The 24,954-nt window shown below is 52.0% G+C and overlaps 11 protein-coding genes across 11 annotated transcripts; 7 read left to right on the forward strand and 4 right to left on the reverse strand.

Annotated features, from left to right (window-relative positions):
* Positions 1 to 1,120: 1,120 nt before the first annotated feature.
* Positions 1,121 to 4,004, reverse strand: Z520_05288 (uncharacterized protein; the record flags this gene model as incomplete). The annotated part of the gene is made up of 3 exons (XM_016775791.1): positions 1,121 to 1,464; positions 1,523 to 2,974; positions 3,026 to 4,004. 3 exons carry the CDS (start codon positions 4,002 to 4,004, stop codon positions 1,121 to 1,123), a joined length of 2,775 nt encoding a protein of 924 aa, XP_016632950.1.
* Positions 4,005 to 4,530: 526 nt separating this feature from the next.
* Z520_05289 (uncharacterized protein) lies at positions 4,531 to 6,993 on the forward strand (the record flags this gene model as incomplete). Its single annotated transcript, XM_016775792.1, has 9 exons — positions 4,531 to 4,690; positions 4,746 to 4,859; positions 4,912 to 5,477; positions 5,530 to 5,641; positions 5,692 to 5,959; positions 6,028 to 6,133; positions 6,182 to 6,493; positions 6,539 to 6,686; positions 6,734 to 6,993. 9 exons carry the CDS (start codon positions 4,531 to 4,533, stop codon positions 6,991 to 6,993), a joined length of 2,046 nt encoding a protein of 681 aa, XP_016632951.1.
* Positions 6,994 to 7,660: 667 nt separating this feature from the next.
* On the reverse strand, positions 7,661 to 8,578 carry Z520_05290 (uncharacterized protein; the record flags this gene model as incomplete). Its single annotated transcript, XM_016775793.1, has 2 exons — positions 7,661 to 8,282; positions 8,346 to 8,578. 2 exons carry the CDS (start codon positions 8,576 to 8,578, stop codon positions 7,661 to 7,663), a joined length of 855 nt encoding a protein of 284 aa, XP_016632952.1.
* Positions 8,579 to 10,038: 1,460 nt separating this feature from the next.
* On the forward strand, positions 10,039 to 10,821 carry Z520_05291 (uncharacterized protein; the record flags this gene model as incomplete). Its single annotated transcript, XM_016775794.1, has 1 exon — positions 10,039 to 10,821. The coding sequence occupies one exon, from the start codon at positions 10,039 to 10,041 to the stop codon at positions 10,819 to 10,821; it is 783 nt and encodes a 260-aa protein (XP_016632953.1).
* Positions 10,822 to 11,707: 886 nt separating this feature from the next.
* Z520_05292 (uncharacterized protein) lies at positions 11,708 to 12,589 on the forward strand (the record flags this gene model as incomplete). Its single annotated transcript, XM_016775795.1, has 2 exons — positions 11,708 to 11,862; positions 11,986 to 12,589. 2 exons carry the CDS (start codon positions 11,708 to 11,710, stop codon positions 12,587 to 12,589), a joined length of 759 nt encoding a protein of 252 aa, XP_016632954.1.
* Positions 12,590 to 13,436: 847 nt separating this feature from the next.
* Positions 13,437 to 15,106, reverse strand: Z520_05293 (uncharacterized protein; the record flags this gene model as incomplete). The annotated part of the gene is made up of 2 exons (XM_016775796.1): positions 13,437 to 14,901; positions 14,955 to 15,106. 2 exons carry the CDS (start codon positions 15,104 to 15,106, stop codon positions 13,437 to 13,439), a joined length of 1,617 nt encoding a protein of 538 aa, XP_016632955.1.
* Positions 15,107 to 16,168: 1,062 nt separating this feature from the next.
* On the forward strand, positions 16,169 to 17,617 carry Z520_05294 (uncharacterized protein; the record flags this gene model as incomplete). The annotated part of the gene is made up of 1 exon (XM_016775797.1): positions 16,169 to 17,617. The coding sequence occupies one exon, from the start codon at positions 16,169 to 16,171 to the stop codon at positions 17,615 to 17,617; it is 1,449 nt and encodes a 482-aa protein (XP_016632956.1).
* A 303-nt stretch (positions 17,618 to 17,920) lies between these two features.
* On the forward strand, positions 17,921 to 18,629 carry Z520_05295 (uncharacterized protein; the record flags this gene model as incomplete). The annotated part of the gene is made up of 2 exons (XM_016775798.1): positions 17,921 to 18,008; positions 18,214 to 18,629. The coding sequence occupies 2 exons, from the start codon at positions 17,921 to 17,923 to the stop codon at positions 18,627 to 18,629; spliced, it is 504 nt and encodes a 167-aa protein (XP_016632957.1).
* Positions 18,630 to 19,421: 792 nt separating this feature from the next.
* Positions 19,422 to 20,056, reverse strand: Z520_05296 (uncharacterized protein; the record flags this gene model as incomplete). The annotated part of the gene is made up of 2 exons (XM_016775799.1): positions 19,422 to 19,788; positions 19,854 to 20,056. 2 exons carry the CDS (start codon positions 20,054 to 20,056, stop codon positions 19,422 to 19,424), a joined length of 570 nt encoding a protein of 189 aa, XP_016632958.1.
* A 395-nt stretch (positions 20,057 to 20,451) lies between these two features.
* Positions 20,452 to 21,837, forward strand: Z520_05297 (uncharacterized protein; the record flags this gene model as incomplete). Its single annotated transcript, XM_016775800.1, has 1 exon — positions 20,452 to 21,837. One exon carries the CDS (start codon positions 20,452 to 20,454, stop codon positions 21,835 to 21,837), a length of 1,386 nt encoding a protein of 461 aa, XP_016632959.1.
* A 1,931-nt stretch (positions 21,838 to 23,768) lies between these two features.
* On the forward strand, positions 23,769 to 24,404 carry Z520_05298 (uncharacterized protein; the record flags this gene model as incomplete). The annotated part of the gene is made up of 1 exon (XM_016775801.1): positions 23,769 to 24,404. The coding sequence occupies one exon, from the start codon at positions 23,769 to 23,771 to the stop codon at positions 24,402 to 24,404; it is 636 nt and encodes a 211-aa protein (XP_016632960.1).
* Between the last annotated feature and the right edge of the window lie 550 nt (positions 24,405 to 24,954).

Raw genomic sequence — 24,954 nt, forward strand, 5'->3', positions numbered from 1 at the left:
CACCTGACTGTATGGTGTGCATTGAAATCATGTTATGGCCTGCATCAGCGATGGGCGTTTGGCGGTTCCCCTCAACAAGAGTGAGTGGGCATGTGTTCGCGGCAGGAATGGAAAATTCACACATCTGGGCGCGCACGGGAAAAGGGATTGGTGGGACATGTGAACTATGAAGTCTCACGACGACATTGATCATCCCACCTCGAGGGATCTACAGTAGGAGGCTTCCTCGCATAGTAAGGGGACAAAAAGAGAAATCCAGCTAGTCAGTAATAGCGCGCACCTCAGGTCTCAAAAATCCGAGGTCAATTCTCTCTCTGCTGTTTCGAGATTGTTCCTGCTCCGGCCAATGCAGTATCAAGCACGATGCTGGGAAATGCCCAAAAGCCTCTTCCAGATCTCAATGGTCCTCCAGACTCGTGCGCTGTCCACCATTGCCCTCTTCAGAGCGACATTGACACTGTATGCAAAGAAAATCTCGCAAGCAAGCAAAAGCAAAGCAAAATAGACGAACGAGGCCCTTTCATCCCATCCGCGCTGGGTCGAGGGAAGCACGAGGACAAGTCGCACCACAAATCATGTCATGTCATTTCATGTCCACCTCTCATCGCCCCCTCAGTGTCCTTTAGCATGCCATCGCCAGAACCCAAGACCATAATGCCCCGTTCGCATCACATTCACCAGCCGTCGGTATTGGACATGGCTTCCATCCCTCCCTACCACTTTCCTCTGCTGCACGGGAGAACTCATCGGGTTATTTGAACTCTCATGGAAAAAACAATGACGACGCAAAGTCCGAACTTGGTGACCGAATCCGAGTGTCTGAGCGGGCACGGAGGATGGGTGGCGGATTTCGTTCCTGAAGAAAGTGTAGGGGTATGCAAGCCAATTGTTAATTTCCAGTTTTGAGGAGTACTCGGCGTAAAATTAGTTGCGATGTGTAGGCTCATGGTGGTTTCGGGCATTTGATATTGCTGATGAAAGTGCTGTTAGATACCTTGGCCAGGCGTCTATCTGAAAATCCTGGTATGTCGCCGCCGTTCGGTCGTTTCTTGGTTGCGATGGAGGCCTTGAGGAGGAAGATGGCGATCAGAAATTACTCATCTAGTATTTTGGGGGTTTGTCAAGTGACTTCAAGGCTTCCATCAGGGTTGAGCCAGTTGGGTGCGCCTTCTTGCGAGCTCTGGCCTTGTTCATCGACTGGGCTGGATGCGTCTCCTGGGGCTTTCCGATGACCGTCTGGTTCTGTGGAGGTGGTTCCTGGCCCGTCCGCCGCACTGTTGATGGAGATATGGTCCGGGCAGCTTGATCCTGCTTCGGGGATGTTGCTTTCATAATGGTTCTCTTGAAGTCTTGGGATTGGTCTTTCCTCTTCCGCGGCCTGTTCGCCGCCTCGTTCTTCCGCTGCTGGGTGGGTTGCATCGCGTGGTTCGGCCTCTGCCAACGACGACGATTCGCTCTCCGTCGCTATTGTTTTCTACGTTTTTGTCAGCTTTCTGCGCAGTCCTTTAAGACCTAGATAAACCGATGTGCCCGGGGATGGGCAGACCATCAGTGATACTTGCCTGTCTTTTTGGGGGTTGATCATCATCGACATTTTCCACCTCTTCCGTCTTATCATCAACTTTGCTGGTGGAGAATTGTCGCTTCCTAGAGCCTTGGTCTTGATCTCTTTGCTCCGATCGTGCCCCTGACGTTGGCTCTGATGCAGAAGCCGTTACCGGTGGCGAGCTAGGCGGCAACGTAGGTTGAGACGCAATTGTTTGGCTGTTCTGGGCATCGTTGATACCTTCAGAGCCAGCTTCTGCAATTCCAGGTTGACCTTCAGTTGCTCTCTCTCCCCCGTCACAGAGATTGTTTTTCTTTTGCTTGCGCTTTCGTTTACAAGGCGGTGTTTCGAACCCTTGGTCAGGATGTGTCGTGGCCGGTGGTGAAGACTGGGCTCTGTCCTTATAATCAGAGCTTGCTTCTGACTCGGAACATTCTTTCTTGGTAGTTTGCTGCGGCTGATCGACTCTCTCCTCACTCTTAGATGGGCTTCTGCTATTGGCTGAACCGAGACACACGATTTCGGGGCCCAACGGTCCCTGCAGCTGTTCGGAAACCGCTGAATTCCCTGTTGGAGGTTCCCACTTTCTTGGACTCTTGACAAGCCGTTGACCACGCTCAGAGCACTTTTGCCGTTCAGCCGTTTCTGCTTTCGCCTCAGCCGCCTTCTTCGTAGGTTGTCTGTTAGTGCGGAGACCACGACCCTTGTTTGAACCCTCTGCTGGTGATCCAGTTTCCAGGCTCTGTTGCTCGTCTTCTCTGGTCTGGAGCATGGTGTGTTCCGGCGTCTGTCGGCTCAGGTCAATCGACACTCTGCTTCCAGAGGCGTGTTCAACTCTCTCGCGGGTATCCTTCTCTGCCGAATGAAGATTGAGGGTATCCTGTGAGGCTGTACCGTCATCCCTCACTATCCACACCGATCCCCGGAACACGATATTCTCCATGTTGTAGTTTTCGCCGTCTTTATCACCGTATCGTGCGACCGCTGGGGCGACAACCATGTCAATGGGTTGGCCCACGAAATCTTGCGCTTTGGAGAGGCCATTTTCATCACTTTCGTCGATGCCGAGACCGTGGTACGGCTGAAACCAAGTGTCCTTCAGCGTGAATATCGGCTCGGTCAGGTCGTTTAGAAAAAAGAACTGAACTTTCGGATGCTGCATGCTGAGAACGCACGACAGCCGCATAGCTTTCTCCACGACAAGAAGCATTTGTGTGTGTCTCGCGTTTCGTTGCACATCTGGGACCTCTCTAAGGAGCACGCCAACTTTCTGGAAGATGCTCGAGGTGATGTCCCTGCAACGTTTCGCTTGCGCAGGGGGAATAGGTTGCTGTGCGCAAGACTCGACCAACTGACTCTTCTCCACGGGACGGTCATCGATGGCGCGGAGAATAGTAGCTCTCAGCTTATGTTGCGAATTTGGGGACTCTATTCCGCGTTAGCTGGTCGGATAAAGTATACCGGACTGTATAAACTCACTCTTTTCGGCACTTGCTATAATCCTGTTCAATGTCACTTCAGTCTTTTCATCATCTTGAGCATCGAGACTAAGTCTCAAGTGTGCGAATGGCCTTGCAAATGTTTCAGCACAGATCTCCTTGTTGATGAGTGCACTCAAGACTACCCTAGGCGGGATCTGATTGTGCTCGGCGGCCAGTAGGAGTCGTTTGGTGGCAAAGGGCATTGATTCTCCGCTTGAGAGGTTCGACAACGCCTTCTTTACCGCGATTTGGTCGACGTTCCACCAATCCGTAAAGCCCCAAGCTTTGGAAATATCATTGATCTCGTTGAAGATATCATTGAACTTGACATCCAGATCAACGTCCAATTCAGCCTGGAACTTGTCTTTGGACACAAGCTTCAGATGGTCATCTTGAAACCTGTTTACCTCCCTTTTCAGCTCGGCAATTGCGTCACGCGCTGATGACAATTTCTTCTTAGACTCTCTCATTTCCGCTCTCGCCTTGCGAAGCTCCTTTTCTCCCTGCCTTATCTTGCGGTTCAGTAGCTTTATTGTAGCATTTTCATCTCTCTCCGCGGGTATCGAAGATGGATCGTCTTTCATTCGTTGGCAATATTCAGTGTGGTTCTCTGGAGCAGCCTGTTTCATTCCTGTTTTCGTCTTTTTCGTACCGTGTATAGCTTGTTTTCCAGAATTTGTAGCCTTGTTAGCGGCTCGTGTGTTCTTGGGTCCAGAGGCCGTCTGATTTCCAGAAGAGCGGCCTCTTTGGAATTCATGATCTGGCCCATGATCATCCTGGGAATCGTCTCCATCGCAACTGATGGCGGTGTCCGTTGGTGAGGTTGATTTCTGACGAGAGGTGGGCTTGATTCGTGTGCTCCTCCGGGTGCTGGATGGTTCCGAAGGGCCTGTGCTTGTGCTGGATTTTGGTCGTCCTTCTTGTCCAGATGTTGATATCACTACCTGTATTGCATCCTGGGAGTTCACAGACGCCATGACTGATTGAAGACCGAGCTTTGCTGAACTCGTTGGTTGCAACGAGATGAGGGGATGAATGAAAACGACCTAAAAAAAACCCCATCCACAAGATAGCGTCGCAATCAGAGATGTGTCAGAGTGACTTGTAGTACTCTGCGAGAATCCAGATATACATACTGAGACATGTGCAAATTCAATTGAGGTAATCACCCAAATGTGAGGGTGCTCTGAAGCGGGGAGAGGCCTTACACAAGCAGTACCTCAACTGAGTGTGAGAGTGCTCTGAAGGGGGAAGAGCCCTTACACAAGCAATACCTCAACTGAGTGTGAGGCAAAGCTCTCGAAGCATGTGAAAGCCGCTGGTCAATACCATATAAATCACCCCAACCCCCTCCTGATCTCCTTCCTTCCTTCCTTCGCACGTCGTTCTCTTTTGCTTAACCGTGGCATCATTCCCTGACATCTTACCTCTTTAAGAGCTTCATAGTTCGATTCGCGTTGTGCCTTCTCATCAAACCTCGTCCTGGTGTCTGGCGTCAGCAAAATGGCGCCAGGACATGCAGAACACAAACCCTTGGGGCTCAGAGACCTCAAGTCAAAGGGTAGAGGGATGCTCCGGCTGTCTTCAGGCTCTTGGCAACTGACAGCGACAGGTAAAATTCAGAATTCGAACAAACCTGCTGCGCCGAAGAGGAAACGTGAAGGTGAGTCCAATACTGATGGGATCTCGAACGGTTCTCATTAGTTGTGGAGACCAAGGTGACTCCAAGGAGAAAGCAGCAAAAGTCCAGCGCAAGTCTCGAAAACCAGAACAGCCTAAAGAAGCAAAGAAGTTCTTATGCGTAGGACTGGACATTGGAACCACGGGATCAGGTATGTATCCCTTGCGCTACCCGAGTCTTCTTTTTGGTGCTGAATACCCAAGCCATTGGCTATGCGGCTAGCAACGCTGCTCCAGACGAAATCACCGTTCTTGACCATTGGGAGGGCCATGTCGAGGTGAAAGTGCCAACAAGAATAGCTTATGCTTCAGAAAACGACTTCAAGACAGACAAATGGGGGTTTCAGGTAGAGGGCGGAATGACAATTTGCAATTGGATAAAGCTTCTACTTGACGAAAACACGGTCAAAGCAGACTTTGATGATCCTCTGCTCCAGCAAGCCATAGGCCAAGGTCTCATGCACTTACCTGAGGGAAAAGACGCCTCCGAGGTCATCAAGAACTTTGTGTCCAGAGTCCGAGAGCATTTCCTCAGACACTTGAACAATACGATCCTCGAAACGGCTGTGAATAATACTCAGAAGCGAATCTGCGTACCAGTTCCGACCACCTGGTCGCTGGCGGCTCGAGAAGCCACCCGGCAAGCCGTGAGCAAGGCCGGGTTTGGAGAGGATGAGCGCGACGAGATAATCGTCATTGATGAGAGTGAGGCGGCTGCTCTGGATGTGATCAAATCGTTGGAGAAATCTTCTGATGCAGAGAGGTTAAAGGTATGTGCGGTCTCAGAGATATCGGCTTGAGTATTGACTAACAACAGCGTAGGAGGGCTCGTGTGTCATGGTGTTGGACTGTGGAGGCGGAACGATCGACAGTGTTTCGTATAAAATAACCTCTCGCGAGCCTTTACAGCTAGAGGAGGCATGTGCCGGCGAAGGTAGTGCTAGCAGCTCCCGGTTAAGGTTTTGTTGCTGACCTTGAATTCAGGCGCAAAGATAGGCGGGACAAGTATCGATCGGGCTCTTCACGCTCTGATGCAACAGCATTTCGGGGTTGCATTCAGCCAACTCCCAGTGAGCAAGATCGGAGCGGCGAGTCATTTCATGCAGGATTTCGAAAGTCATAAAAGAAAGTATGGCAGCCAGAGCGAGAGCAAGGACCACTGGCTCCGCCTCAATATGAGGAAGCTGGATGATCAGGACGAGAATATTCGGGACCGTTATGATTTCGTGGACCTGGCTGCGAAGATCACGAGGTAATTCCCCCCTATCCTCTCCAAACTCAGTTGTCATTTGGATCAAGAAGCTTGCTGACACGAGATAGTGCCGATATGCAAAACATGTTCGAGCCCGTTATCCAGAAGATGTTCCAGATCATCCGTGCACAGGTCGCTCGAATGGCAAAGACCAACCAGTCAGCCACTCTCTCGGTAAGGTATGGAATAGTTAGACAATCACGTTGGCTAATATCAGACCAGATAATTGCAATGTGTGGAGGACTTAGTTGCAACCCGCACATCTTTAACCGGGTCAAAGACTTTGTCAGCGGCTTCTTCGAGGAGGACTCCGTCAAAGTTTTGGCCCTTCGCCAACCAATGACGGCTGTGGTTCGAGGAGCAGTTCTGGCTGCCCAAGGATGCTCACCTATTGTGTGCAGACGATCTCGGGAGTTTATCGGCACGCAGGTTCACTGCCCATGGGACGAAGCCAAACACAGACGGGAAGACAGATTCGAGTGTCCCGTGGGCGGTTCTAGGGCAAAGAACCAGATGAAGTGGATAGTCAAAAAGGTGGGCAGCGATTTTTAGCCTCGGATCATGCTAACCGCAGAGCAGGGCCAGAAGCTGAAGCCTGATATGAAGGCCAAGGTGCAATGCTATTATGTCGTGGAAAACGCGCGCGCAGAGATCAAGAAGGCTGTGATCGACCAGGTTTTGTACAGGTGTGCAGAAGATACTGCCCCATCTCGGGTGGATGATCCTGGTAAGTTCCTCCCATACGATCGCGAAATAGACACCGACAGAATACAGGAGTCGAGGAGATAGGCGTGATACGAGTGGATATCACCCACATTGCACGCAAACGGCGCGCAGACGCCAGAACAGGTTGTCGAACCTATCCAGCCCATATTGCTATCGACGTTGATATCGAATTGACGGTATCAAGCAACAAAGGCGTTCTGGAAGCTGTTGCCAAGATCAAACGGACCAAGGTTGGAAGCACCACCATCACGTATACACCAGCTCCAGCGTGGGAGCATGGTCTCGTTCGAAAAGACGAGGAAGAATGAGTCGGACGCTGAGTTATGACTATTATGACGGCTAAGGTCCCAGTTGGAGCAGAAGATCTTTGATTTGACTGGGCGGTTTCAACGATGATGAGCAGGTGCTTTTGTTCTTGCAGGGAGACATTGATGGTTGCTTCAAGAGACTGGAAGGGCGTTGATTTTGGAAATAGGGTCGAAATGGAGGCGGCATGCTGGCTTCGGGTGATTGGCAGCAAATTCTTCTCAACAGTTTGAGCGACGCGTCGTGGAGCGCAAGGAGCATGGAGCTGGCATTTTTGTGATGAAGAAGGAGCTTTGCATACTGAAATTTGGGGCTGTGGTTGACCTTTGAGAGGCGATGGAACAACAATCTTCCGGCATTCCACAGATGCTTGGCAACATGCGAGGCTACCACTACTACATACCTAGGTACCTAGGTAGATATCTACACAGCAAGGACAGGTACAAAGCTAGCCTGATATGGCTCTTTCATTTCGATATTATGGCGCAATCCATCTAGACCTTTTCATGGGCTGATTGATAGAGCCTTCAACTTCATGCCTTCCCCCGGAGAACAGCCTCCACCGAATTGTGGCGGTTGGTATGTACGTTAGGTTGCGAGACCGGAAGGTCATTTTCGCACTTCCACCACAAACCAGTACATATTGTTCCACGGGCCATCATGTCTAACTCAGCAACGTCCAAACTGCTCACACCAGCATTCTCGCAAGCTGGGACAGTATACGGCATCTCGGCCGAAGATTACATGCCAGAGATACTCGAATACTCGACCACTTGTGGCATCATCGAATTTGGTGTCGAAGAGCCATTGACGATAGCGTTTGTACTCTTCTTTGTTGCGCTTCAACACTTGAGTCTTTGAAACGGCGAATTGTGAGCAACATGGTTGGGCAATTGTCTCGGGAATGTTTGACTTGTTGCCTCCGAACATGTAAGGCCAGGCCTCCCGCATTGCATGCTCAGCGGTGCGATCTTCCTCGTTTCGCAGGACCTGGATTTCATCAGGGCAGCCTGGATTGTGAAGGCATCGCATGTTCACATATCCCTGTTCTTGGAGATAATCGAGCCTCAAGGACTGAATGGATTTGAGGTTGTTGTACCCATCAGCGTCCGTATGCCAGGCTGCAGGCCAACTCTCGAGATGTGGATGTACAAAGACCATGGATGAAGGAAGGTTGTCATAGTGATCGATCAGAAAGGTGAGATACGCCATAGCCTCGCGACCTTTGTTTTTAGGTGGATGCAGGGTTCCGTTAGCTGGATCGTCCATGTAGTAGATGGCTTTTTGCCAACTGGAAGGCAGATACAGTCAGCAGGGGGAAGAAGTTCTGGAGGAGGGACCATGGAAATCGTACTCTGGCAGTTCGTTCAACACCCAGCTGACATCTTCTGTCTGGATCTTTGCCAGAATAACAGCTTTGTCTTCGGCCTCAGGACCTCTATCGATCCATGCGCTGTTGCTGCCCGATAACCTGGTCCGAAAGTCCAAGAAATTTGAATGACTGCTCCAGAAGAATAAAGTGATAGAGACCAAGGACACAGTGGCAGCCAACCAGCTATATCGGTGCCTGAGCCTTGATCCTAACATAGAGAAGCAATGAGCCCGTCATCAATATCCGTCGCTCTGCGCACTAGGCCAAGGAGATGGCGCATGGTTTAAAACAGAGAACAAATAAGCGTTCATCTTCACACAACAAGGGAGGGATCACGACGCACAAAATTCTTCTGGCCCTTCCTTGCCTTATAGGTATGTGAGACCCGTAGTACTCTCTTTCGATCCTTCTGGAACCTTTGTCATTCCCAGTCACTCGTAACAAGATTCCAGCTACTAGTTGGGCGATAGAGCACTGCCAAGGCGTATTACGACTACTGATACCACGCCTTGACGTCTTCGCATGGCTAGCCTTATTCAGCGGATACATAGAGAGTAGTGCTAATGCTGTTCAATTGTGACTAGAGATGCGAACTCGACGATAGTAGTGAGGGTGAAATTAAATCACCCAGCAAGATAATGTTAGTGGTTTCATTCTTAAGGCACGAGTAAGAAGCTGACCAAACAGTAAATTCTGATCTGATTATCTTCTCCAAATCCATCACCATGTTGACAGGAAAAGGGAAGGAGGGAAAGGTCAAGCGAGCTCTCCACTTCCTTTATGGGGTTGCGCGTTCCGCTGCGTGGCTCCTCTTGACCTCTACCGAGATTATAACCCCCTTCTGAGCGCGCATTTGTGATGACGAATGCCTTCCATCTCCAACAGAAGTCCTAGCAGCGGAAACCCGGCGCTTCGAGAGCGAAGGTATCTTCTGCGTCTGGCAGCAGCCGAATATGCCCCTTTCGCGGAAGCGTCGCCGTCATTCTTGCCTCGAATACAACTCGTCGGAGCTATCCAATGTTTCACCGACGCCACCTCATCGCCTTTGACATTTAAAGGGATGAGTCTCCGTATCAAATATCCCGATCCAAGTCGACAGCATCTGCGTTGAGGAGAGCAAGTTTCTGCAGGCTAACAGCTCTGAAGCTTCCCCATTAGTTCAAGGAGATACTCTCGATTGCCCCTTTGCGAATGTTATGGATGCACGCTGACAGCGGACAAGAATCCATTCGGCATTCTGCTATATACTGACTTTCCCCTTCCAGCATTCTTGTATCCCTGATGGGACGTACTCCGAGTTCATGTCGTATTGATAGTGTTTATGCTCCGAGGACAGGTTGGTTTCATATCAAGTGCCAAACAGGGGGGATAGCAGCAGTTAAAAGCAGCTCGCAAGTGATTCCAGATTAGGCAGAGAATCATACGCGAAATTCATTCGCCGCGGAATAAGCTCGGATAGTAATAGGGCAGCAGCACTTACGTCCAGATATGGAATTAGCGTCGACCAAAGTCGCTCTAGTAGTAGTAGGGAAGATGCGCAGTTGAACATCGACAACTAGCCAGCATCGATCATCTCGTCTCTAAGATATCAGAGCTTCTTCGTCGCAGAGAGCCCTCAAAGAAACGCAACAATGATACCTTTGCGTCCCCACAATTCTCTTCCTTAGGTTTGGGAATGAATAATACGGCCGATAATGACGGTGCCTTTGTCCCTTCGCTCACCCTGGACCGCAGGCTCGAGATTCCAGATCAAAAGAAACACTACCTTGATTCTCTCCTCCGCTTGCTGGACGCTCTGATTTTTCTCCATCTGGGTATCCTCTATATCTGCGACAATCTTACATTCCTCCTCGTCCTGCGCGCTCTGAACCAAGTGGTTCATGTCCAGCATCGGCCCGCGACTATTACACCTGTCATCGTTGTAAACCTCATCTGTGTCGTGACACATCTCCTACAGAGCAGGTCGGGGACTAAGCGACTCCATGGAGGCATTATCGTCGATTTCGTTGGGGAAATTCCAAGATCGAGGACATATGTGCTGATATTGGACCTGATACTCTTTTCACTGCAATTGGTTATGCTCGTGGCTGGTCATGAGAGGCAAATTGCTTCAGGAGAGGTCCCCGCGCTCCAAGAGTCACAGCCACAGGACCTGGAGTCCGAAGAAGCCGGGCAGTTGAGGTCACGTGCCCAAGAGCAAGTGGACGTGCCTGAGGAAGGGATCGAGCTGCAAAGTCTTTTGCCCGAAGGGTCGGGGGAAGACGGTGCAACGCATCAGAAACAAGACGAAGTGACACAAGATGACGACATGATATTGTTGGATTTGAAGAAGGGCGTCAAGGCCTTATTCAGCAGACCGATGCCAGTGGCTTCGCCTACCGCGATTGAAAATGCTCAAGCTCGTGCAAGCGTTGCTGCGTTTTTGAGACTCGCAGCCGCAAGAGCAAGGGCGGGCTGAAGGACTTTGTGCCGAATGGGCAAGATATCAACTTTGTCCGGTTCGTCCAACGCTGTTGTTGTACTCGTTAATGAACGGAAGTCATTCATTATCGAGGACATTTCGGTGCACGGTGCAGAAAAATCATCTGCACGCCCATCGCTAATCTCCTGCTCACCATTTCCTGGGACAAAGTGCGGAATGATCGCTTTGGCTGACAGAAATGACGGCTTGGTCGGGCTATGTGGAAGAGTAGGACTGTGTCAAAGCCACATCCGACCGACCATTTCCCATCCCCTAGGAGCGCCCCTCTGCTCCAAAGCGAAAAAAGGCAAAGGGGTACAGATTTGGTGATATCATTTCACCTTGAGCGGCTTCGATCGTACCGATGAAGGACTGTTGTTTGGGTTCCGTCGCTTTCGAGTCATGCAGCCGCAACCTGGGTTTTGCAGATCAGGAAGATCAGGCGCAAAATGGAGGTTATACATTCACAGTCTGACCACGAATTCGACATCAAGATAAACAGGATTGCAACAGCAAGATTCTTACTCTTCGTCTACCAGCCTCCCCTTTCGGGTACCATGTGCTCACTTACCAGGAATGAATCAGGAGCAGCAGAGAAGGTCAAAAAGGGTAGATATGACCTGTAGAACATAATGAGACCTAATAAAAGTTGGATGTATTATACTCCCTAGCACAGCACAAATGCGGAATATCAATGTACAAAAAGTATCCCTCTTCTACCTCAGCCTTGTGTGTTACTTTGTCCAGTTGCTCCGCCGTGCTCAGCCTTGCGAACTGCACCCTCTTCGAAAAATCGCTTGCTCAGAGCGCAAACTTTTCGATTCTCCCTTCCTCGACAGCGGAACGCTTTTCTCTGCGCTGTCCACATAGGTATTGAGCAAGGATGCGCCATCTCCTCCGCGCAGTACCGCAGCTGCCCGCGCGCTTACCTGTGCGGGCAGCATGCAGTGGCGCCGCGCTACAAAGCCCGCCCGCGCAGAGACGACAGTATTCGAGATCTGCGCCTCCGACATCGTCCTGGCTACCGGTTCCTTTTGTGTGAGTTCTTTCTCTCTGCCTCCCTCTGCGACGGCTTGGCCGTTCTCTCTGTTCCCGATCTCCAATGGTCTGAAAGAGAATGTGAACTGACCCGTGAGCTCTTGCTAATGATGTTTGTCCCAGCACCGAGACGATCGCGGGCCTGACGCACACGACGGACCTCTTCTCGCGACTGCTCAAGGAGCGCATCGTGGCCGTGTACGGCGAAGTCGACGACCGCATGGCCGCCACGGTGACGGCGTCCCTGCTGTACCTCGAGGCCGAATCCGACCGCCCCATCTCCATGTACATCAACTCTCCCGGCGGGAGCGTGACGGCCGGGTTGTCGATCTACGACTGCATGAACTACATCGTCCCCGAGGTTTCGACGCTGGTGCTCGGCCAGGCCGCCTCCATGGGCAGTCTGTTGCTCGCGGGCGGCGCCGCAGGGAAGCGCTACTGCCTGCCGCACTCGAGCATCATGCTGCACCAGCCCAGCGGCGGCCACTACGGCACTGCGGCCGACATCGCCATCCACGCAAAGGAGATCCTGCGCGTCCGCGAGCAGCTGAACAAGATCTACGAGCGCCACCTTACGGGCAAGAAAAAGATGACGGTCGATGAGATCGAGAAGATGATGGAGCGCGACTACTTCCTCAGCGCAGAGGAGGCGCTCGAGTTGGGCGTCGTCGATGAGATTCTGGCAAGCAGGAAGAAGAAGCCCGAGTCCACGAGTGAAGAGACGTGAAAACATTGATTGATCCATGTTCCGGGGAACCGTGGAAATCATGCTGAAGATGTCACCATCACCCCCTCTCCTTCGGTTCGTCCTCGCAGAGCGGGCAAGTCGAACCTCTGTACAACACCGTGACACTGTACTTCAAAGCAGAGGGTCTACGCTGGGTGGTCTTTTTATGTCCAAGCATCGCCTCTCAAACCTCAGCAGCGCTGTCAGGGATCGGACCACAAAGAATCACCGCTCAGAATCAGGGTACGAAAAGAGAGTCGTGGACAGCAGAATCACTCTCCTCATCTCGAAAGTGAACGGCAAGGTCTTGCTGTCCAGCAAGTCGGTGAGCAGAAGACTCAGCGAACCAACCCTCGATAGGACTTGTCAGGGGATGATGGAAGCCGAGAAAGAGTAATACCCGTTGATGAAAGAACGAAAGCGAGGTGACTACAAGGCTATATATACGGCTCCTTTCCAAATTCATAAAACCTGGAGTCCTCTCACTCAGCATGTATGTATAATTACATCAGATCCGCATCTCGGGCTTCGAAACACTGATGTCGATACTGTGGCCTGCTCGTTTCCCACTGTGCAAACATATTCACCAAATAATTTCCAGCCTTGCGTCCCCAAAGGCTCTTTCCTCCTCGTGGACAAGATAAAAACACCAAGCACAAGCCTGATAGAGAAACTGCCCAATTGAACATCTGCGAATGAAGCTCACATAATTTTCGATCCCAAACTCCTCTGCCAAATCGCTCAACTTCGGAACGGGGTAGAAATCGTCACTTCATAAATCATGGTATCGTAAACGTCTTGAGTCGCGTAAGGACGCTTTGCTTTTGCCAGTCTTTCAGCCTCAAGCTCACCAGGTACCCCGTCGAGCGGGCGTGGAACTTCGGCTAGGAGGAGATATTCGCCTCTTTTTCCCTGGAAGCCTTTCGCCTTCGGTCCCAATTCCATCTCCGCCCTTGTGTACGTCGTCAATTTCCTCGATTACATGTGCTTTGGTGTCCTGCTCCAACGACTGGAGCATCTGGGTCCAGAAGAAGACATCCTCGGTGTCTTGCATCATGTTTGCCATGCTTTGCTGTCGCTGGCATATCTCAATCAGAACGGACTTTGATAGCTCATTGTTGTTCTGCACATATTTTAGTGCCGTATTGAAACTCCGACGCGCTTCTGCAAAGCGCCCTTTGGAATACTGTGCTCGCCCCAGTCTGCGATAAGCAAGTCCTACGCGCCAGAGATCAATGCTTCCTGGAGTCTCTTTCAAGATTGATAGCCTGCGCTGGACTTGGGAACAGATGTCTTCAGCTTGTTCGTATTGGTCCTGACTGACAAGTCTGTAGGCTTGTAGAAGCAGGAAGTAGACGGACAATCCTGGAGACACAGCGTCGACTTCCGAGATCTGTGGAAGCCATTCCGTCAAATCTGTTTCCGAATCATACCATAGCAGGTCCAGAGCCCGATTGAGCCGGACTTCATATAAGAGCTTGTTGCGCTTGTCAATTCGTGTCTCAAGACCATCGTACATCGAGCGTGCTGCGCGCTTGTATAGGTCTTGTAGTTGGTCGACTTGAAGATCTCCAAAGATGCTGAAGAGGGCGTGGCGCGAATCCTTTGGATCCAGAAATGTATGCGCCCATCGCTTGACGCTTCCGAGGAGCAGCGCAGCGAGCTTCGGGTGGCCACTGACGGCCACCCGACTCACTTCGAAAAGTAAGGCCATTGGTATCTCGTAATACCAGGACTTAAATAGTTCGGGGTTCTGGAAACCTGCAAAGGCCTTTCCCCATTGTGCCCAGGCAAGGTCCTGCTTTCCATTTTCGAAAAGGTTGATCCCTGCGGTTAGACTCGAGGAGAGCATACGTGACGCCTGGCGGCCGCGGTTGTGTCGAGTAGTAGACATGGCATCCCAATCACCGTGGATAAACGCGTCGTGGGTCCATCCGCGCAGGTTGAAGAGGAATTGCTCGGCGACACTAGCAATACGAAATCCATCAGGCGACGGAACGACGAAGGCCTGGCGCATTTCTGCTGGCTGATTGTATGGTACCAGCGCTTGGGAATCTGGGAAAGCTGCAGGAGATAAGGCTGTCGGTGCTGACTCTGAAGCTAGCGGAGAAGCTTGCGGCGAAGCTTGCGGCTGGGATGACTTGCGACTTCGCTTCCGCTTCAAAGCGCGTTCGGCTTTCCTCTTCAGAACGTCCAGATCTAGATCTCTCCTGGTTGTCGGAACCTCGCCTTCTATGATCTGCTTAGCCTCGCCCTCCTTGAGGTATTTCCTCAAACCCCAGGCTTTGATTTTGTTTTTATACATCTTCTCACTGGTGAACTACAATTAGCATCAAGAATGACATCGCCTAGAGCCAGATCTCACCTTGCCCACAGTCCGTGCTGCTCCCTCATGATTTTCATAACTTCGGGCAGGGGACGGTTTTCTGTTTTGTACAGACGAGTGAAGTCAGGCCGAAGTCTCTCCCACTCGGCTCCAGAGGGAGCGCGCTTCTGATCTCTGGTGGGAGATTCCATAGCTTCAGTGAATGCTTGTCGTGCACGATTGCGGAGTCATAGAGTTGATGGGGGAGGCAAACAGTCGAGGAGGGCGGAACGAGCACTAAATCAAAAAGAATGGACCATAGGAGGCTCGGCAGGCTTAGTTTCACACAAGACTATATCCCAGACAGGAAGACGATAAACACCAAAGTGCCCTCAGCGCTCCTCTCAACGGGTAAGTAGCACGAGGCACAGTGTCACAGTTGTATGTCGACGAGGGGTTGGACGCGGGAAGAAATGAGGTTCGAGATGCGGCTGACCAAAGTTCCCTTACAAGTTCGCCAAGCCCGACTTAGCCGAGACGGCGCTAGCCGCTTGCCGCTAGGATGGCCGCGCACATGACAGAGCGGAGCCCAAAAGCAGCGGCAAGTGGCATTGTCTGACAGGGCATCATTTTTCACCCTCCACGAGAGAGTCAATCGACGAGGTCGAGTGACAGGCCACAGTTTGCTTATCCCTAGGCGTTGTGTCGATTGTGTCACGTCCTCACGCTGTCACAGTTCTCTCAATCCCTCAGACACACTCACTCAACCCTCTAAAGAGGAAAACAACCTCGTCGATCGGGCACATCGACCTCTTTTTGTACGACGGCCAATTCGCCGATGGGGAGGGGATTTTGAATGACTCCAAGGCGTCAGACAGGCAGCCGCTCGAGCTTGTCAGAATATTGACCAAAAGACCTGCAACCACCTGCAAGGAACTTCGGCGCGTCCAAAGTCAGCCGGCCAGTCACGAGCCACCGCTTCCTGAGCCTGGCCTGTCCCCTTTCAACTTTCACACCATGGGAAAGTGATGGCCCTCATGGCCCCCTTGACCCCCGTCAATCGCGTGGAGTAGTCATCCCTCCCGTTTCGTGGCTTAGCACGGCAGACTTCACTTCACCTTCACAGTTGCCGCTGTTGGACTCATCGTCCCTCTCCTCCTCGTCGCATACTAAAAGCACTTCGCATTACACTGTGGAAGCCAGCTGCATCCGAATCCTCATCTAAACTCACCGGTTTTGCATCACTTATTCTTAAATTGGTCCAATGAACGGCCATGGTACAAGCTTCCGACGATGTCGACGATGCCCTTATATCCAACCTTGCAGCTCGTCTCCAGCACCTGGTGGACGATGTAGAGCGAGTCTACACCACCGGATCTCGAAATGTGCGCACAGTTCTGCGGCGGCAACATATCAACTCCCTTCATCCAACTTCTGCTCGACCGCTATGCCGACTTCTTGGAGAAGACCAACTGATGAAAGCCCTCCGCCTTTTGTCATTGAAATTAGCTCTGTTCACGCTAGCCCGGATTTATGATGAATGTCATGTTGCTTTATGTCGAGCGATGGCGGCGGCCCGGAAAGGTGATGTTCTTTACGAGGGCTTCAGTCGAAATCCATGCGTTGATCTCCGACGCCTTGCCGATCAAATTGGTCTGCATGAGGGGATTGTGCAAGACCAAATAGTACTCGAAACAACTTTTGAGGATGCGGCGCCATTACGGGCCGTATGGACGCCTGTCCTGCCCATGTCCTTTGACAACCTGTCGCAACTGCATTCTCTTTCTGATCTTCTACCGGGTGAGCGGCGGCCTTGCCATGAGTACGCGGGTATTGGCGGGGGTGGAGGTTCCGACATCATTAGTGCAAGTCTGCTGGGTCACTTATTACGTCCACATAAGAAGCAAATGGATCTCTTAATCTCGACTCGAACATGGGCAACAGGATCCCAGGGCAAAAAGGGCTCCAAATTGGGGATCAAGCGCGAGGTGTACAATCACGGGGGTGCAGTTGAAGCGCATGGACGACCTGTTGCTGGAACATTTCGCGTGCAAAATGGCACTACCGCCGAGGGTCGCGATCTCGAAGCAATCCCGCTCCAATATCATTCCCAGATATTCATGGTGCTGGACCAGGGCGAATCTAGCTCGCAGATCTCCGAGGCCGACAAAGCCGATCTTACAGAACAATTTCATGCCGTGCTGGCTCAGGCCAAGCCACCAATAGAGACTGTTCTCATAGTAGACACAGGAGGGGATGTTTTCGGCGCTGACTCGAACGGCGCTGCGACGCCAGACCAAGATTACCGGGTGCAGAAAGCAATCACTCCCCTGTCAGACGAGTACAATCTCGTGACGGTGGTGGTGGCTCCCGGTGTCGACGCTCCAAATGATGCGCCACAAAAAGCCTCGAAAGCCGGCGGCGTGGTTTATAAACCCACGAAAGAGGAGAACCTGATGCTGCTTGATCTGCTCGCGACTAAATATAAGATGGACGGTTCAGACCCCAGCAGATTCGGGAAGACAACACTGGCTCTGCAGGCACGATTACGGGGAGTGGTTGGGTGGACTTCGGTGGATCTGCCGCCTTATGTTATTGACACATGGGAGAATCCCTGGAATAGCTTCGTGTACATCCGGGAGTGTATGAGCGATATCATTCTGATGCCAACACCGGAGTTGCTGCCGCTGATTGAGCCGGCGAAGAAAAAACGGGGCCTATAACGGTGACTGAGGAAGGTCCTGGACCTTGAAATATGCAGGAACAGCAGTTGACTGTCCCTAATGGACCCGAACGGTCAGGATCGAGATGTCGTAGCAGCTGATAGAGCGACAGACTCCCTCTGGACTCCTGCTACGCAAGGCTGCGAGATCCTCAAAACTCTTGGCAAGGCTACCATATCTAAACCTTGCACCACATTCCATCCTCCGCGTTCTGTAAAATAATAAACTGATACATTCTTGCCCCTGCGTCATTCTGTAAGTCGAACACTATACCGCATCAGCAAGTTCACCAGTGTCACCATCATGGCGAACAGAGCGCTAGAGCCCTTATCGGACGTTGAATTGACCAAGCTGGCCACTTTGGCAATTGAGGCAAAGACCAAAGCATACTGTGAGTGAACCACAGACCCGAAGCCGAGGGGAGGAGCCCGTCTTTTTTGCAAGCTGCATAGGGAGTAATTGATCTTGCCCAAAAGAAAAAGAAGAAACAGGTACCTGCTTTGGGCCGGGCAAGAGAATCCTTGTCGCCACTATCGGCTCAAAAGACCGTTGTCCAGATCATCATGCATTGACTCGGTCACCCAATCTCTCTCTAGGCCCGTACTCCAACTTCCGCGTGGGCGCCTCGGTCCTCCTCTCAGACGGGACATTCCACACGGGCGCCAACGTCGAAGTCGCTTCGACACCCGTGGGCATCTGCGCGGAGCGGTGTGCCATCGCGCCCATCGTGGCCTCGATGCCGCGCCCCGGTATGCCCGTCATCCGCGCCATCGGCGTGGCCACGGATATCTTCCCGCCGGCCTCGCCCTGTGGGATGTGTCGACAGTTTATCAACGAGTTTGCCACGTCGAGAGAGTTGCCAATCTACATGTACGGCAAGGACGGGCTTAAGGGGGAGGTCTTTCGGATGACGATTGGGGAGTTGTTGCCGATGAGTTTTGGGCCGAATGATCTAGAGAGGAACCCCGGGAAAGGGGACGGGGTGGGATTAGGGAAGATGAAGGAAGGGTAGGTGGATTAGGTAGTACCAAGGGAAGGACTTCTGAAATTAAAAGGCTTTGTCAAGCTACGGATTCCATTTTCTCATTCGCCAAGTACACAAGAGTCAGGGAGCGCACAAAGGGTCCTGATCTTGTCTCTATACACAAAGCAAAAATAAAAAGCCACGGCCTTTTGGCCAGGCGACAAAAAGATTCAAATTCCCCAGGTCATGGCGTCTATCTTACCTTCCCCCCTACAACCGGTTCCCCGTGGGTGCTGCGGCTCCTACCCTCCCCCCGTTGGGGAGTGTTTTTCGAGCAATCTTACAGCAGCCAGTGAGGGAACCGGTTGTTTTCTGATGGATGATATGGGAAGAGACCTTCTGCTACCCTTTGGCAACAGCGAAGTCCCATATCATCATGCATCAGGAGGGGGAAGGCCCCGCCCGCCAAACCCGATAGGAATGTGAACCCTTTGTGGGAACACACAACCCTGGACTCGAAGTGGTAGCAGTTATGAAGGTCTCTTTTTATCTTCGCTGTTTCGCACTCCTTTCGAATTGGGTTATGTTGAACAGATTTTTGAGATTATAAAATATATCCCCTGAATTTGTGTCAGTGGGTCTTGATGTCTGTGTGTAGAGACCTTGGCGGGAGAGAGTGAATCAGTGATACTGACCTGGGACTTGCAGGTGGGGAGATGGTGTGGCAGTACGAGAAGCATCGAATACAGGAAGCGTGATAATGGTCGTTTCGACTCATGGCTGGGAATTCAACATTCATCTCTTGTTGTCTTTGTCATTCATCATCATCATGGCAGCCCTTCAAAAGACATCCTCCGGGTCGACCAGAAAACTCTCCCCATTCTCCCTGACATGGATGCGGTCCTTGTCTCGATCAAGAGGCTTCCTCATGTCCAGCGCGTCTTCGCCCTCCTTCGAGACCCCAGTTGGATCATCCGAGTAGTACTTAACCACTGTGCGGTAGGTCGAGTAGCCCATGCTTTGATACATTTTGATGGCGTTCTTGTTGCTCGCCCGCACAAAGAGATCCACGAACCAGGCGTCCTGTTGATTACAAGCCTTCTCGAGAGACTCGCTCAAAAGTTTCCCATATCCCAGCCGCCGATATTGTGGTGCTATTGACAGAGCCGTGATGTGACCATGCCATGGTAAGTAATGTTGTGTTCCTCTGCAAAAAAATGGCTTCTTTAGGACTCTTCTTCGGATTTCAACAGAGAAGCTGGACGAACTTACTGTAAGGAAGCAGGCGACGTCTCAACTTTGCCAATGATATAGCCGACGATCTGGCCGTGCTCTTCAATGCATTGGAACAACGAGGGCCATCTCATCAAATATGTCAGATAAAAGTTCAGGTCATAGTTTTCCGTGTACGGGTCGAGGTTGCACAGATTGAGATGGAACAGGTCCGATGGCTGGACTCTGCGGATGGTGGGCATGGCAACTTCATGCCTCTCTTACAAGGAGCATTGACTATCAATGTGGCCCGCGTTGAGGTTCACAAAGGCAAGAATCAATTTCTCCAGGACCTTTGCTGATGATTGTGGGGAGGCACCTGCGACCCCGACGAAACGCGCCGTCCCGCGAGTCACTGTCGAGTCTCCAACAAGCGTCAAGCCCTGCCGGTTCGCGGGCCAAAATAATAAACGGTCGGATTTCACTTGCGTGCTCGGGCACTCTGCTGTTCGACCAGCAAACCCTTTTCACAGACGAACAGAGCATTCGAAGACATGCCTCCACTTGCATGATAAGAGGCTTCTTTGCTTAGACGAGCATAAATTACCATCAGTCACCTATTTCCCGTCACCAACCCCCTGCATACGGAAAACGCAGGATGACCGCCCCATCTCCACCAACCTCCCCGACAACGCCCTCGCGAAAGCGCAGGTCGCTGCGACTTTCTCACGTCGAACTACACTCTCAAGACGCAACGTCCCCGAGTCCTTATACCAGCGGCACCACCAATGGCACGACGTACTCGAGGAGATCATCGCGCACATCGCAGACCTCTTACCAGCCTCGGTCCCCGGTGACACCTCGCCCCATGTCCTCCAAATCGTCCAGACCTCCCTCCTTCTCCCAACAGCGCAGACCAAGTCGGACAAGCATACACAGCAACAGAAGTATAGAACAGTACGGCGACAGTAACGGGTTGGGGAACTTGGCCGACGAGCTGGGGCAAGCCTGGGACGAGGACGAGGACGAGGACGAGGGAGAAGGTCAGTCCAATTTCTTAGAGGGTTTGAGAGAAGGCGAGGTCGATCAAGACTCTTCGATGATGCGCGACTTGCGGAGTCCCTACGAGATGAACGACATGCACGATTTTGGGTTTGGGATGGTAGTGCAGAGCCCGCACGGTCAGCATGATGCGCAGTCTCCCACTTTGCATGTCCCTCAGCCTCGACGGGATTCGCGACTTCAGGAGAACAAAAAGCCAGGGCATCAGAGACAGGAATCTGCCTATGACGGCTCAGACTATGGGCGAGATTCAGAGGCAGACCAAGACGAAGATGCGTTCCCGCCGATAATGCGCAAACGAATCCGCGACCTCGAAAACCTCACACGCATGTGCGTCAACCCCGAGGACGCCGTTAGCGAGGGTGGTGGCACTGTCCGGCGAGTCATTCATGGTTTAAAGGATCTCGGACCGCAGGCAAACATTGAGTACGGGGTCACTCGGCTGATCACAGCATATACATCGATGGCGTCTCACCGGACACACAAGACCCGAGATCTGTTTACTCAGTCGCACTCCCTGATGTATGGAGGGACTCTATGGCAGCTACCTGAGGAGATGGTTGACTTACTCCTCGACGATATCACGAGCTTATCCTCGACCATACCTTTCCTCCGGCCACAGAACCCGCTGCTCTCCCTCCAAATCCTGGCGTCACAGACCGAGGAACTCACCCATACTCTCCGCTCCCTGACAGACCTTCTTCAAGAGTCACGTCTGGCCGCCAGTGCCGCAACAAGAAAGCTCAAGTCAGTCCGTGACATGGTGGAGGACATGTCGCTTGAGGAAGAGCTGGTGGAGAACAGCATTTTGTTGATACAGGCAGGGGATTGGGATCGGAGGTGTCGGGAGAGACAGGCTGCCCGAACGTGTCAGGAGGTCTGCGAGGGATTTGCGGATCGTTGGGGTCTGCAATGTGATGTGGATCTGATATCGCTGGCCGAGGGTAGGAAGCAGCCTGCCCCGGTATTGGTATCCGGATAATGCAAGACGGATTGGGAGACATGGTTCTTGAAGCGTGGAGTCCTGGTAGGTTTTGGCAAGGGAATTGCATGGGTATATTGGCACTACAGGTCTAAAGAAGGTTGATGAGAACCTTGGTTAGAACGATACATTGGGACGGATATTGATCCGTATGCTTTAATGAGTCACAAGCGGGTGTCGGAACAATGCGAGACGGTAGATGGCCATGAAAACAATATACAGAGTCGACAATCGTGCCGCATATCCCAACAAGTGGCACAGGCTGAACGATTGAGGACTTGTATGTGCTCGAAGGTGGCATCCATTTGTGAATGGTTTCCTATCCGTCATCTACAAAACCGCTCATGTCATTGTTAATGAGCAGCCTCTGGCTACAGGAGATACAGAACCTCTTGTGTATCAGACTGTGTAGTTGTTTTACTAAACTTTATTACCTTACCTTCTACTATCTCGGATAGAGAAGTTCTCGACCTGGCTTTCGCATTGATGTTGTGATGATCTTTTCCTGTTCCTGTTCCTGTTCATGTTCCTGTTCCTACTCCTCTTCCTCCTCCGCATCCTCAGAGCTGAGTTAGTCTTTTCTCCTCGCATTGTTTTTCTCCGTTCACAAACACTGAGGCTATTATTAGCTGATTCATTCAGCTCCAGGTCTCAACTGCTTTTGCCGTGGTTCCCGAGATTTATCGTTTTCACAGCTCGAGGTAGATGCCCAATCCGGGACCTCGTTGGTGGCGTGCTCTAGTCCAGCCCACCGCAGCCCACCGCAGCCCACCGCAGCCCACCGCAGCCCACCGCAGCCCACCGCAGCCCGCTCGACGCCCATCCAGATCGTTTGCTTTGTGGAGCTTTGGCTCTCGCTAACCAGAATAGAAAACCTGAATCGCAAACTGAAGGTGGAAGCTTGGCTGTGACGCCGTTTTGACCCCTTGGACCTGCAATTTGCACATCGCTAACAAGCTGCTCCTCGTGGACACAATGACTCTCCCGTCTATGGAGGTCACGGCTTTGGCCAGGGATCAAAGCTACATCCATGGGCTGAAGAGCTCTGCAATGGTGAGTCAAGAGAGCATTGATTTCCTTGAGCTTCCAGGTACGAGCACGGGCCGCAAGCACTGGGCAGCCTGGTCACTGGTGCTTGGTCCAAGTAGCGGGAAACATTCTCGCTAACCAAATTAACCGCGCGACGATCAGCTATCCACCTCTACGAATGAGACACCGTCATGAGATTCACATGGGAAAGCTAGAATATTGCTTCGCATCCACATCCGCCCTGGATTCGTCTTGTCCTGCTGCCGGATATCCAGACAACTGGGGGCTTGTTCCAGACTCAGCCACTCACGCCGCAACCTCGTTGTCGACTGACACCCACCCCGTGCCGCAGTAGGTCACATCGTGGTTGCTGAACAAGCGACGAACGGGCTAGCTTCCGTCTTCCGTGTCTCACCTAAAGAGCTTGCTGTGGGTGTTTGCTCAAAAATTGCTCAGGAATATGCTTCGATGCGAAAAGTTTGTTTGCGGTGTCACAGCTTGCAAGCTGTTTGCGACAGGCAGCAGGAGCCCACCTAGCCTCGTGTTGTCCACCCCATGGTGTCTGGGGGTTGTGACGACAGGACATGTTTGTTGTGCCTAGCGAGCCTCAATCCCCCAGGGCCTAATGGCTAGCAGCAAAAGCCAGTGGTACCAAAGGCAATTTCCCATACTGTTATATGCTCTAAAGCCCGCTTCGACCTCCCTTTCTGCTTTTCTGTTGGTTTGCTATCCTTGAATACTTACTCTTTGTTTGACATACATACCGTCGCTCGCTACAGTCATTCGCTTGATCTACCTCTCGCTCTCACAAGTTCCCGCCCCTTTTTTGAGCCTCTTGACGTCTCTTGTGTGGACGTCTTATCAACAACCCCGCAAAGAAACATAGTCGCAATTCTCTCAAGATGAAGACCGGTGCTGCTCTCGTCTTGCTGGCTGGCCTGGCCGCCGCCTACCCAGGCGAAGTCCTGCGCAAACGTGCCCTTGCGCCGCGTGAAGGCTGTCCCGCCGAACTCACGGCCGGCCAGTTCGAGTTCCCCCACTACATCACGCAGATCTCCAAGTCTCAGCCCGACAAGGCTTTCGGGCCCCAACTCAACGGCGTCTTCACCCCCAATGACATCGCCTCCATCTTCAGCTTCGACGTGCCCGCCTCTCGCGCCGACGCCAACTGCACGCTCGAGTTCATCTTCCCGCTCAAGTCCCAGCTCAAGACGTCCAACTTCGACTACGAGGGTGGTGGCTCGTTCTTCTTCACGGGCTACAACCCAGGCAGCTGCCCGGGCCCAGAGACGACGTACAACAACCAGCCTGCTCCAGGTCCATTCCCTCCGTTCCCGCCCATTCACATGGAACCGGGAAATGCCTACACCATCGACGTGGGCCCTTGCTTCGTGGGCGCGGGAACCTGCGTCGCCGGGATGACCTCGACAAACGACACCAACTTCTGGTTCTTCCAGGACCAAGATGAGTGCCCCATCGGCATCTACACTGCCTACTCATACGGTCTGCCGCCGTTGGCCAACCCGCCCGACGCATAAACGGGCACTCTGCCTCGGCATCGACAAAGTGGAGCAGAGTGAGCTTTGGAAGGGGGAAGAGACGAGTTCTTTTTTTTTTGAAGCTACCCCAATCAGTTGCCGGAGAAAATCAGAACAAAACACCATGAAAAGAATTCTCCGCTGTAGTGTGGTACAGGTACCACCACTTGAAACGGCCGCATCGAGGTGGGACAAACTATATTACCAACGGGAACCAGGACTTTTTGGGGGGAAACGCAGTACAAGGAAAAGAAGGAAAGCAGTTCGCAGGCGACTTTGTTATGACGACTAACCCCAACCTACCCACGTCGCATGTGGCGCTGGCTCGTGGCACACACACAAGGCAACAAGAAGGACCATCACCATCATACACACACGCAATAGCATCACCGTAATAAATTCCTTGTGAAAGCAAGGACATGGACCAAAAAGCATATACCCAATCGTAACATTCCGCTGTGGCTGTTTGCGATCTTTTTGTATATACATACACACAGCCTTGCTCTACCACCTTCCGCTTTTCCCCCTTTCGAGCTTTCTCGCCCTTTGA

Source organism: Fonsecaea multimorphosa (assembly GCF_000836435.1).
Source record: "Fonsecaea multimorphosa CBS 102226 unplaced genomic scaffold supercont1.9, whole genome shotgun sequence".
Taxonomy (NCBI): Eukaryota; Fungi; Ascomycota; class Eurotiomycetes; order Chaetothyriales; family Herpotrichiellaceae; genus Fonsecaea; species Fonsecaea multimorphosa.